At 42.9% G+C, this 13,352-nt stretch overlaps 1 protein-coding gene across 2 annotated transcripts in view; it reads right to left on the reverse strand.

Moving 5' to 3' along the window:
• Positions 1-3,729: 3,729 nt before the first annotated feature.
• galnt1 (UDP-N-acetyl-alpha-D-galactosamine:polypeptide N-acetylgalactosaminyltransferase 1) overlaps positions 3,730-13,352 on the reverse strand; it is a gene marked incomplete at both ends in the record, with an annotated part of 12,835 nt that continues 3,212 nt past the window's right edge. For both annotated transcript variants that reach the window (XM_079227921.1, XM_079227920.1), the window contains 10 exons: positions 3,730-3,876; positions 4,591-4,725; positions 5,888-5,986; positions 6,195-6,334; positions 7,079-7,259; positions 7,535-7,652; positions 9,574-9,744; positions 10,128-10,207; positions 10,424-10,551; positions 11,220-11,386. In XM_079227921.1, the coding sequence (XP_079084047.1) occupies positions 3,730-3,876; positions 4,591-4,725; positions 5,888-5,986; positions 6,195-6,334; positions 7,079-7,259; positions 7,535-7,652; positions 9,574-9,744; positions 10,128-10,207; positions 10,424-10,551; positions 11,220-11,386 (1,366 nt within the window). The remainder of the gene's footprint in view (positions 3,877-4,590; positions 4,726-5,887; positions 5,987-6,194; positions 6,335-7,078; positions 7,260-7,534; positions 7,653-9,573; positions 9,745-10,127; positions 10,208-10,423; positions 10,552-11,219; positions 11,387-13,352) is intronic.

Genomic DNA, 13,352 nt, shown 5'->3' on the forward strand with positions numbered 1-13,352 from the left:
ATGTATTTAGTATCATCATACCTGCACCTGATGCTGAATCAAAGACTCGGGTGACTTCACACACACTGATAATACAGCATTTTATTGTTAAAGAGACCATTTTCCAAAGTCGAAGACTCGATTCGATTCATACAAAGACAGAATAAATGGACCATCAGTTAAGCTTTACATGGATGATAATGCTGGTCGCTGCCTCTCAGGTTCAGGCTTCAACAGCTTATAAAAGGCAGTGATGTCAAATCTTGTGATTAGTGAAACCGTTTGTCAAACATCAATTTCCTAAAAATCTGTTTTCGAGGTAACAACTTAATGTTATGTCAAAGCAAATACATTCATTGAAGTCATACAAAATTAATTATTGGTAGTTTTAAACTCCTGATATTGCATTTCTACTCAGTTACACAATAATCAACTAATATTATGAAGTAATAACTGTTGATTATTGTAATTGTATAAATTAATTTCTCTAATATAAAGTTGATTTAACAAACAACGATCAATAACATAATAAACAACTAAATTAGATGGACACACATCCAAGTTTATAAATGCACTCTGAACATGCTTCAATATTCCGTCTTTTCTTGGACGTTTCCCTTGCGGGCCGCAGTCTGATTGGGCGTTGACCCATTTCTTCAGATCAAAGACTCCACACAGTTCCTCTGAAGTCTGCAGCACACCAACCAGAGTGAAGTCTTCCGGAGCTCAGGCACCTCGAAATCGCTCACTTCATTTGCACAACGTGAACAGAGTGAAGAAGACTGTGTACACAACAGATTAGTCTTCATGAGGAGCAGCAGGAGGAAGGAGATGAACTCGGAAGATTTTTGTCCAATATGTCTTCCTGGCACTAACTCAACTCTTCACAAAGCATGCAGTGAGTCTGCTGCCTGACTCCATTACTTTCACTGCACTGTCATGTTCATGAAGAAAGAGAGAAGAGTCCCATTTCCCCCACAAAACATGAGATAAGGATCTGTTCACACCCTTGGGTGCCTCATGTAACAGTGGTCCCACCCCATGACTATGTTTTTGTCACTAAAGCAACTCTTTCTGTTAAAAACTGAATTCTTCTAAGCGGTCTTGCCAGCGGCTTCCAACTCTGCCCCTGACGGACGGTCGGCGGCCGGAACGCACCAAGAAACGCAGCTACGTGTTAACAAAGGCAGCGAAGAAGAAGAATGCATGCAAGTGAACACAATGCACCATTTCACTAGAATTATTGCCTCGTGGTTGTATGCCTCCGTCAACCTAATTGGATCTTTGTGCCAAATTTGAAAAAAACTTGCAGAAGGTTGTTCAAAAATGGATGGGCTTGGAGGTCAAAGTCACCTTAACCTTTAACCACCAGAATATAATCACTTCATCCTTGAGTCCTTGGGTTTGAAGAAATTCCCATCAGGCGTTCTTGGAGATATAACATTCATCAGGACAATATAAAAACATAATGCTGTCGCCGACGAGGCAAAGAAAAGAAGAAGCTTATTTCCAAATGATTCATGAGGAAAGAAATGCATTCAAAACATGTGTCAGGCCTCAAGGAACTTACCTTTTGTTTGTTAACAACAAAAAAGCTAAACTCGTTCTGTGAGCTGTTACGGTTTCTGCCGGAAGAGAAAGTGTGTGTTATGGAGGCAGAAATCAACAATTTCCTCATATTGTTCTGTAAACCTTTTCACTTTATTTTCTACATTTGGATCAGCTCAGAGTGGAAGCCTGGACATGTCAGTTAACTTCAAACCAACCCCACATCCCCCCCCAAAAAATCAAATCAATCATTACACTCCTGCTGTCACACAATCCAAAAAAACGTTCACATCTTTCCCACGCAGTCAGTCGCTCAGACAGGAAACCAGTCGACGGCCTTCTCTCACTATCGTGTCCGGAGCGAGGATGAACCCATGTCCTTTGTGTAAACCGCTCCTCCACTGGAGGAAGCCCAAATGGTTCAAACCTTTATGAAATCACCTCTCCTGCTCGGAGTCGCAGGAGTGATACAAAAAAGAATAAAGAAATCATTGACGGTTGAAATGAAGATGACAAACTAACGTAGCCATTTAGCGATCTGGCTCACTGAGATATGGCTACTGGAATACTGCAGGTGAGCTTGCACAGTGAGATATGTAGTTATGGATTAAGATATGTCTTCTGCTGTTTCGCTCTTCATAATCCACAGTTCAAATCTTAACTCCCACTCTCTACAATTATTATTCTGTCCCTGATTAAGTCTCCAAAATCACCTACGCAACGTCTCGGGTATTTTAACAACAGCTTTCCAGGCTTCCTTTCCTACTATAGATATGTCCTCCGGAGGGTGCAGAGACTCGGCTCGGTTTAAAAAGAAGAAAAGCCGCTTTCGCTCTTTTGTACAACAGACGCAGGGATACGCTGATCTGACGTCAGTCTACGCTAGTCTACTGTTTGTCCATCAGCGAGGAATCTGAGAGCTGTTTGTCCTAGTAAACAGGGAGCTGATGGACTGGGGATTAGTGCTGAAGACACACACTCACACACAAGACACATCCATCCACACACTCCACTGGAGGAAAGAAGCCCTTGGAGTGTATTTCTTTTAAGAGGTCATTGAGAAGAAGATATGACAAAATGGATTAAAGTATCAGGCCAGTGAAGCCTTATTCCTATTTGTATACAGGATGTGTGTGGGAATATGTAGTGCCTTATGAGAGCTCCCTATAGTTTAACACTACATTAGGCAGTGAGTATCAGTTATATATGCAGATTCCTCTGTGTATGTGTGTCTGTGTAATCTCTATGTTAAACATCTTTAAAGACAACAGAGACGGACAGACAGACTAGGGTTACAGCTCTGTGGCACTCACAGGACTGTAGAAACAGACAGCCATGTACAAACTCGACATAGAAATCTCAAGATATCACAAACACCATATTCCTATCTCTAGATCTCTGCTGGGGGGGGCAGATGTCGGGTCCTTGTGTTCGGTCCTCTGGTTTTTTTATGTGCAGTCCCGTGGAAATTCCTCAGCCGCGAGGCCCAAGTCTGTAGGATGAGATGCCCGGGAGTAACACCAGGGGGAGACATACACCGCTGCAAGACTGTAGGAGGGGCTCTGACTGACACACACACACAAGCACACGCACACACGCACGCACGCACGCACACGCACACACCTTCATATGAGTTCATTTTTAAAATCCATTACAAAATTAAATTAAAAAAAAGAGAAAAAAAAAAAGAATTCAGGCCCCTTCTCAAAGCATACATTCATCTCAGAGTACACACGCCCATTCACACACATACACACACACACACAAGTACACACACTCTCCATCAGAGGCAGTCAGTAAACGTTAAGTGATGACTTGAGGGGTGGACTGCTTTGTCCAGGGAAGCGGCGAGTGCAAACCTCGACTCAACGGGCCAGTCTCGTAGTCACGGCCAGCGAGCGAGTCACTCTCCGTGGTAAAATCTCTTCAAAAAAACAATAAACAAACGTAAAACAACAGCCATCGTCTCCTAGAGGGAGTCTTTCCTCTTTCCTCGCTCTGAGCAAGGTCAAACGCACTCCTTCCTCTGATCTCTGGCAGAGGTAGTACCGTCCAATCCGGCCTCCTCTCTTCCCGAGTCTCCTCGTGGGAAGTCTTTCCTTTCCTTGTGCCCAATTTCAATAAACAAGTCTGTTCTCCTGATTGCTTACGGTGGGCCGCTGTGTGTATGAGTGTGTGCGTTTGTGAGTGTGCCGAGTGTGGTCAGAAGACCTCTGGTAGTGTGACGTTGCGGAGTAGCCACTGTTGGGAGCGTGTGTGTATGCAGTCTTTGACGCTGGGCACCTGGCTGTCCTCCTCAGTGGCCTTGTCCAGACACTGGTTACTGTTGACGTGGATCAGGGTCAGCTTCTGCAGTGGGGAAACAGAGTGTGGGGGAATGAGAGTCAGGCCTGTGGTTCATTTGGTCTCACAAGGCTATGTAAATAAGGACCTATTCCTGTTAACGTATATTTTAAATTTCAAAATGCCATGTTTTTTTCAGATTTTGAGGTTCAATTTAGTTTTGGCTAAGCTCTCAGTGTGAGTCATGCTGTGGCTGGGTTGGGTAATATCGTCCCAAAACTGAAAACAATGTCCCAAAACTGAAACGACAGCTGGTCTTAAATATGTGTTGTCATACTGTATGTATTTACACGATGTAATACACTGTGTGGATTATCTTAGTTTTCTCAGAAATAGTTGAAAACTGTAAACAAAAACACACACACACTGTAAACACTGTAGTTACATCTAAACTTACTTAGTTTGGTGCAAATTCAGCACCAAACTCTTTTTTATCCCTTTTTTTTTTTGCAACAGGAAATGCTTAAAAGACGGAAAAGGTTTTCATTATTTGTGTTTTTTATACTGATTTAAAATAGAAAAAAAGAAAAATTCAAAGCCTCCGGATTATATGGCCTTCCAGGCTTTTCTGATGAAAAGAACAACTTCTTTTCTGTTTCAAGACCTGCATATAACCCTCTGTGTATGTTAATATGTGTAGATTTAATGTACTAGGCTGTGTGTGAGGACATAAAAAAACAGGTTTGCTAACATGTACAATTAATAACGTCTTCCACTCACCACAGGGTCGTAGTCCCAGAGCTGGTTGCCTTTGAGGTGATGGCACTTGAGCATCATGACGGGTCCGTTTAGCTTGGACACGTCTAGACACAAGTCGTCTGTCCTGATCTCCTTATTGGCCGTGTAGGAGAAAACCTGCATGTCACACAAACAGATTCCAGATCTCAAAACACATTTACGTCTTTCTTCTCTCTTTCATGATAACTGCTAAGGGAATGACTGTACTGTCACTGAGTATGTACTTTGAGGAGCAGCGGCTCTACTCGAAGCTCCCTCCAAATGTCTGAGCTTCTCACTTCAAGTTTGAGCCGAGCCACCAGACCCTTGTATACACAATATTGTTCTTTCAATTCTCATGGGGAGGGGTATATTGACTGCCAAATTGAGAGCTTTGCCCTTCCGGTTCAGCTCCCTCTTCCCCATGAGTCTCAACCTCTATTTTACCCTCGCTTGTGAACGGGACTCCGAGATATTTGAACTCCTTCACTCGGGGCAGTAACTCACTCCCAACCCAGAGAGAGCCACACGCTGCTTTCCGGCAGAGAACCAGGGTCTCACACTGACTTGCTGACTTTCATCCCTACTGCTTCACACTTGACTGCAAACCACCCCGGTGCATGCTGAAGGTCACGGTCTGATGGACACAGCTCTCACTTTGATTATATAGGACTGGCCCATCATCTTGACACTGAGGACCTTCTTAACGACTTCAGAGACCTCTGCCAGGGATATGGGTGAGAGTCTGCTGCAGTAGACCACTTCAGCTTCACCACTGGTGTCCAACAGTTCAACTCTTAGTTTGGTACAAAGGCCCAAACAAGAGTCAAGAACCTTCGTCCCAGCAACTCATAGTCACACAGAGCTGAGCCTCTGGTTCTTTGAGGAGAACTCCCAACACAGACGTGGTCAGCTGGGGATTCCTGAGTGTCCCCCACCAGGCCGACACCTCTCGCTTTTAAAAAGCATACAAAGAGATATCTCGCCAAATAAGAGAATAAGAACATTCCCCTACATGCATGTAGAGGGAATAAGAACATTCCCTCTATATGTAGGGGAATAAGAACATTCCCCTACATGCATGTATTGTTATTTTAATTAAAAAAAGCACACAAGCATAGGTCCCCGTCTTTGCCTGCAGCCCAGCTGGCAATGCACCTGACCCCAAGCCTATCCCTGCGGGTGGTGGGCCCACTTGTTGGTTTACAACTAGAAATACTGACACAAAATAATCTTTAAAAATGTTTACTTTTATTTTACGTATTGGTTATATATTTAGTTATTTTCCCTCCTCGGATACCTGGTTGCCTCCCATGCCGTGGCAGTTGAAGATGCCGACTTTCTCATTCTCCTTGCGGGCCATGTTGTCCAGGCACTGGTTGGTCTCCACATTGCGAATCTGAGTACACACAGGAACCACATTGAGCAAATCATTACGAGCTCATGAAACACACCCTTTAATTCAAACAGATTCAGATGTATTGTGTCTTCTTGGGTTTTAAAGGCAGTGAATCACAGACACATCGGTGTCTGTGTCTTACAGAAATAACAGGATCTAAAAACGTGTGAGTCAGTTGGTGTATGTGTGAGTGTGCGAATGAGTATACCTCTCCCAGGGAGTAATAGTGTCTGGGGATCTGAGAGTCAGGGTAGACATTCTCCAAGTACCAACTGAAGGGTTTACATTGAAGCTTTTGTCTCAGAGCTGAGCGAGATGTGATGTCACCATAGTCCACTTTGGTCACACCTGGACACAAGCACACGCACAGACATTAACATGAAGGTCAGTGACTATGGGCCCCAACTACATCCAAACAGTCCATTATTTGTCGAGTGGCTTTGAAATTCAGTTTTCCATATAAACAGTATTCAAAGTGTGTCATTGATAAAGTAGAATGAGGCCACACATTATTTAAAGCACCCAAACAAGGGTTGCACATGTTAAGTATTTGATCAATCATTGGTAACTTAAGGATCAATTAATTGTTATAAAAATTTTAAAAAACATAAAACCTTTGCTTGTAGCAAAAAATACTTGGAGCGTTCTTTCGCCCTCAATAAAATCTCTTTTTACAGCAACTTATTGCATATCCTATGAAATCTTTAAAAATAAGATATTAAACACATTGAATATTGGATTACATGTAGCTGACTTGAGTAAGTCTCGAGCCATTTATTATTATTTTCTATATTAGTGACTTATGTTCCACTCTTGGTGGTCTCTCCTTTGCCAGCTTGTGAGTGTGTGTGTGTGTATGTGTGTGTGTGTGTGTATGTATGTGCATGTCAATAGATGCTTCTTAGTATGAAATTACTCGCCACCTCCCATCCTGCACTGTTGAGTCACTGCTGCAATATCACACTCCCGGGTTAATGGATAGATCTTACCTGCCACGGAGATTAAACTCCACACTTGAGCACATACTTGCACATGTGCAAACACACGCACACACACACACACACACACACACACACACTCTCCCCCACTCACCAGGAGAGATGATGTAGAAGAAGTTTTTAAATTCATCCATCCAGACTTCGGCCAGACGCCGGTTGTTTTTGTTGATGATTTGTCCCGTTCCTCCAGGAAACGTGTAAGGCGTTGCCTTTCTGAACACGTGGCCCACGTGAGAGCATGTGACGATCTCCAGCGTCCCACCGCACTGCCAAATCTGTGAAACAAAAACAGATTTGGCATCAACACACATACAGTGTAGTACAGACACGCTGTGAGGCCTCTGCTGGGAGATGGATGGCCAGTGAGGTCCTGTCTGTGTTGTGACACTTTGTTCAATGATTAGCCAGCCAGGATGACGCCTGACAAAATATTAGTCTCAACAATTCAGTCAGAGAAGTCAAACTTACAAATGTAATGTGCATGTGTGTTGCATTGCCATTGCATGGAAGAAGACAGTCATGCCAATTGGCTGCGGGTGTGTTCACTCACTCTGAAAGAGATTTCCAGGTTCTCTCCACCCCAGATGTCCATGCCTGCGTCATACGTGCCAATCTCCTGGAAATAATCTCTGTCTATGGAGAACAAGCCACCTGCCATGGTGGGAGTCCTGGAGAGAGACATGACAGCAGGGTAAATTAAGAGAGCGCTGGGTTAGTGGCACTTAAGTCCTGCTTTCTAAAGGTCACATGGTATCTGCCGATCCAATCAGAGTTTTATGTTTCACCACTCTCACCCAGTTCTCGGCTGTTTTCCTGTTATTTCATTCTCTGTTTTTCTGCTCACTTCTCTGTTGTGTGCAAGTGTTTAATGGCCTCAAGGCTCTGCCCCCATTTCTCACAGAACAGTTTCCTCCATTGTAGACCAGGCTTATTTTCTTTACTGCCTGATTTTGATTCATTTACCAACACACAATACACATACAAGCGAACAAACACGGATGAAACATATCCTGAGTGCACACAGGGTAAAGCGTTTGGCTGAAAGTGGGAAATAATGAGCAACACAAATATTAGCTTGTTGAACAACACAGAGGTTGTTTACAATCAGACAATAAAAAAGTGGTGAATTATGGCAATATTAATAATAGATGCATGTGCTTTTCTTTTAACTGCAAACATATCAAATATCTCTAGACTCTTCATCTGACAATTACATCAATATTGTTACAAGTCTCAAACACATCACAGTTAAACAAACAGAGATGTACATTGTAGCGCAAAAAAAAATTCTAATTAAAGATTCATCTAAAACAGTGAACACTTACAAAGAGTCAAATGAAAACGTGTTTATCAAAAAGACTGACATTGAAATAAACACTGCGACAGTGAAAACATCAACAACAACTGTAAGTACAGGGCAATATTGTGTACTAACAATGTTTCCAGCTCATCTTGTGGTAAATTCTTTCATCTTTTTTGTCTGAAGGAATCACAGCACCTAATTGACACAAGGTAATTTAATATGTTCAAAGGATTTTCCACAAGGCTTTTTAAGACCGTGAATACTTGTGGGTTTTTCTTATGTCCAATAGCTGTAAAGAGAAACCTTCCAAGTGACCACAGAGATGTTGCGCTGTGCTCTAAATGAAAAGCTAGATGATGAGCTCATAACCAGTTTGGTTGTTGCGGTTTCCTCCTGAATCGTCACTGTGAGGCTCCTCAGAGTGCGACAGCACCAGGCCTGTAGCTAATGAAGAAAAGCTCTAAGGTACTTATAGTAGCAGTCATTTAATACCAAATTCAGTGAGAAGTTGAAATCACATCATTGTTACTCTTACTGATTGATTCTACTTATTTCCAACGAGCAAATCTGATACCATGGAACTAAATTCGTGCTCGACTGAAATCTGATACCCAAGCTTCATTCTGAAATTTTGTACAATAGTTTTTTTAATCTTCTCAGTAATATATAACTAATTCAACAGGACAGGATTAGTCTAAAATACTTTTTACTTTCCTACCCAGACCTCGCAACCCAATTTGGGCACAACTGTGAAAAACAACCAAAAACAGGGGAACAGTGTTACATAAGATATATTATACGTGTGACCTTAAATAATGTCAAGCATGCTTAAAAACAAGAGCAGGACGAAGAGATGATAGACAAGGCAGAAATAGGTTTGTGTTACAAGGAACAAAACTACACTGAATCGTATATAATATAACATCTTGTCCTAAGCAACACCGTTAGGTTCAATGCATTCTTTCAGCATTCATTCCTGAAAGGCATTTTGTAGTAATTAACTGTGGTGAATTAAATGGTCAAGCACGATTACTGTGCACTCATCAATTGTAAAAGCCTATCGGCAACGCTAAACAGGCTATGAGTTATTTTAAACAACTGACTGACAGTTACTGTGAATGATCATGTGGTATTTTACTAATGACTCAATTTTGTCCTGTAGGCAAATTATCTTTACACTTGACTCAACAGAGAGGGGTAGGGGTCAGCCTCACAACTGGTAGGCATTAAATAACAAGCTTCAAAAAGACAAGTTAAACCCCGGACCGTCCCGCTGTATCACCCACCTGACGGGCAGCGTGCGGTCTCCTTTGCGGCGGTCCATCTCTCTCTGGGGAACAGGGTACCAGCGGAAGTTGAGCTTCCAGTTGAAGCCCCCGTACGTCATGTCGGATCCTGCCATGTATTCGAACGTGTCATCGCTGATCACGTCGATGATTGGGCACACCACTGTTCTCCTACAGCAAACACAAACATAACAGCACAAACGTTCATCGGCCTTCTTTTCACAGCCATGGCAGGACATCGATCACGGCTTAGTGCTCATCTGCAAGGTGTGGCACCAAAAGCATTTACACAATGGATCGTGCTGAGTCTTCACATCAGCCATCACTCACCACACCCTCTTAAACCCTGTGTGTGTGTGTGTGTGTGTGTGTGTGTTGTGTGTTGTGTGTGTACCTGCTTGCTGGGAGCAGTAAACAAAGAAAACTAAATTAAGCATAAAATAAACACAGACAAGCTCCCTGCAGGCTCAACAATAGTTCATTGATTTTTTTCTGACACTTGCCATAGGTATGTATGGCATGTGTGTGTGTGTGTGAGAGAGCGTGGGTCTTACTTGTCTTGCTTGATGCGGGCGAGCAGAGGCTCAAGCCACCCTATTGTGCATTCACAATGAGCATCCAGAAAGGTTATGACCTAGAAACATGGAGAGAAAACATGAGACAAACCCAACGGTGCACACACTGTATGGTGAGCAGGTTACTGGGTGGTGGATGTCACATCGGTGCACGCACGCACACGCACACACACACACACACACACACACACACACACACACACACACACACACACACACACACACACACACACACACACACACACACACACACACACACACACACACACACACACCTGGCCAGTGGAGAGGGACGCTCCCTTGAGGCGAGCACGAATAAGTCCAGACCGCTGTTCCATTCTCACCACCCTGACAGGGACTTCCAGCCGTTTGACATACTGCTCCAACTGCCGCTTTAGGAAATCTTAACCATACAAATAAACACATGTATGCAATAAAATAATCCAATAAACACACAAGCACATAAAACACTCACACTACAGAAGATAGATTACGAGCCACTCCCCCAAACTATTTATTTTGTCGCAACAGAGATCAAAGGTTACTGCACGTCTGTGTTTTTGCTTGTGAGAATGTGTTTTAGCATGCCTGCCGACATCCCTTCTACCTGCAGAGAGCTTCCCTACCAGCATCCCCTGCCAACACACACACACCCTCTGATTTGCACTATCCAACCTGAGGTCCCATAGGGTGAAATGGTGCTGTGTGGTGGCGGATGGGGGGGGGATTGAGGGTAATAACAGAGTGTAATCCCTGCGGCTGGCGAATTAAAGACCTAATCTCCCCCAAACAGGGATTAGCAGCATTGCACAGGGTGGAGTGGCACACACAGGCCATATATGCTGACTGGCTGTTGGGCACCAGCGCAGACACACTCACACACACGTGCACAAATACAGCTACACACAGAAACTCAACAAAATCATACAGTAACGCTAAAAAAATAGGCTAAGCCTCAAACAAGAGGCACAAGCAGTGAAGGAATTATCTGCAGTGTGTGTATGTGTATGTAAGTGTGTGTGTGTGTGTGTGTGTATGTGTGTGTGTATGTGTGTGTGTTTGTTTGTGTACCTCTCTCGCTGGCATCGTCCACCAGGACAATCTCCTCCAGTAGTGTGTGAGGTGATCGGTCGATGACGGAGTGGACGGTTCGCAGCAATGTGCTCCACGCCTCATTGTGAAATACAATCACCACGCTGGTACGGGGAAGATTATCTGGGTACAACTTGTTCTTACACCTACAAAGAGAAAACAAGACAATCAGAAAAAAAACACTTTAATACCAAAAAGCTGTTTACAGCGTGGAATGATAGACAGATACTTACCGTTAATGCCAGATATGGCTACAAAGCACATTTTGACACACTTTCAAAATGACAGCAAGAGGTGAATTGCATTGAAGACCAACACTCGTGGTTGCACAAAGACAACAGCATGTGCAGTAAGTGAAGTTGTAGGTTTCAAACACACACAAAATGAAACTGACGGAGACAGAGTGAGAGGAGAGAAAAACACCGTGGTAGAGACATCACAATCCAGCCTCTGTCTGATTGTAGGAGACTGCTACAGAGAGCTGCAGCTTAAGTGAGTCCACACAAGAGAGAGCTGAACAAGAGGGAAATAGCTGGGACTTAAACATAAACTAAACACCATCAGTCAGTCATGGAATCACTGCAGTAATCAGTTAGTCATAAATATCTCACGAAAAATCTTATTTTTATCAACTTCAAACACTGAAAACTGAGAGTGAATAATGAGCGAGCAGCCGAGCGTGTATTCCCAAATTTAGACGGAGATAGACAGAAATAGTGGGTCAGCATGATGACAGTTGATTAGTGATGCTAATTAGAGTGTGAGTCTTTGTCATAGCAGTGTAGAGCACACACACTTCAGACTCTCCTATTGAGAAACACACAGGGATGTAAATGTCTGAACGATGAGCGCAGTCATGAATGGAGACAAGAGAAGATGGATGTTATTATTTGAAGAGTTCTCCACAGTATCCAGTGTGGTTTGGTGTGTTTGCATTGTTTAGGCGATTAAGTACAAAGTTTGTGTTATTTTAATTTCACCTGACCACTTTACAAAGCATAGTTATGAATTTAAGATTGATTTAGTTTCACTCTGGCAGCCATTGATTGCTTTACTAAGTAAGTCCAACATAGTGAACCTTGAAAGCAATTGCCTTTATTTCTTTTCTCCCCAAAAGTTTCTTAGTAATTTTGTGGTAAAGTCGCACATATTCCCAGCTGACTATTAAAAGGAGCCTTTAGTGAATTTCCCGAAAATCGACTGCGTTATTATATGATATGTATCATTTTTATGATACATTATTATATAAAGTTACAGAAGATTGTATCCATATTGCAGCTTATAAACACGTTTATTACTTTGGCCAACAAAAACAGTTTTAGGGTTGCAATAAAGACATTTTTTCAATTTGAGGGTTCCTACAAGAGTGATTGATGACATTTTAGACAGTTATGCAGACTCCAGTAGATGCTGCACAAAATACCACAAAGTACAGTACATTGCCAAAGTTTTGCCGAATTTAGTCACATCCTTTCCACCTTTTTAAGGCAAATCTTTCATAATCATCTCACCAGCAGCTTCGAAAGCATGCTCTTCTCATTGGAAATAAGTCACATATTACAGATGGATTGATTTGCACAACAGATGGCAGAAAATATAGACTAATCCAATTACAAATGAATGATAAACGTTTCCTCTCCAAGAAGAAAAAACCCAATATTAAGCACACTGTCACTTTTGCTGGAGAACAAGTTAGAGTCACGGGAGAAAGAGGCAAACCTCTTTGGGTCAAGAAACACCGCCGCCTGCAATCATACCTGCCTGCAAGCTCTCTGACCTTAAACTGTCTCAGTCAAAGTGTTTCTGTCAAAAGACGCCCAGTGAGCGCTGTTCTAACTGTCATCTATTCGTGACCAAACTGAAGCCAGCTTGCGACTTCCTTCCTCTGACAGTTTCAACAGCCAAATGGAATATGATCCCTCGTCATAACTTCCTCCCTTCCTGTGATCATCCAGAGCGCTGGAACGCTTCCTCTCTCTGCTGCCGATTCTGACAGAAGGAATGTAACAGCGGCGGAGGAGAGGAGGTCAAGAATATTCTCCATCCTGCAGCTGCCTCTGGAGCATGTTAGATAACGCACACAGTGATTCTCAGTCTGGGGTGTGCGTTAGT

The sequence above is a fragment of the Taurulus bubalis genome (genome assembly GCF_910589615.1).
Source record: "Taurulus bubalis genome assembly, chromosome: 12".
Classification (NCBI taxonomy): Eukaryota; Metazoa; Chordata; class Actinopteri; order Perciformes; family Cottidae; genus Taurulus; species Taurulus bubalis.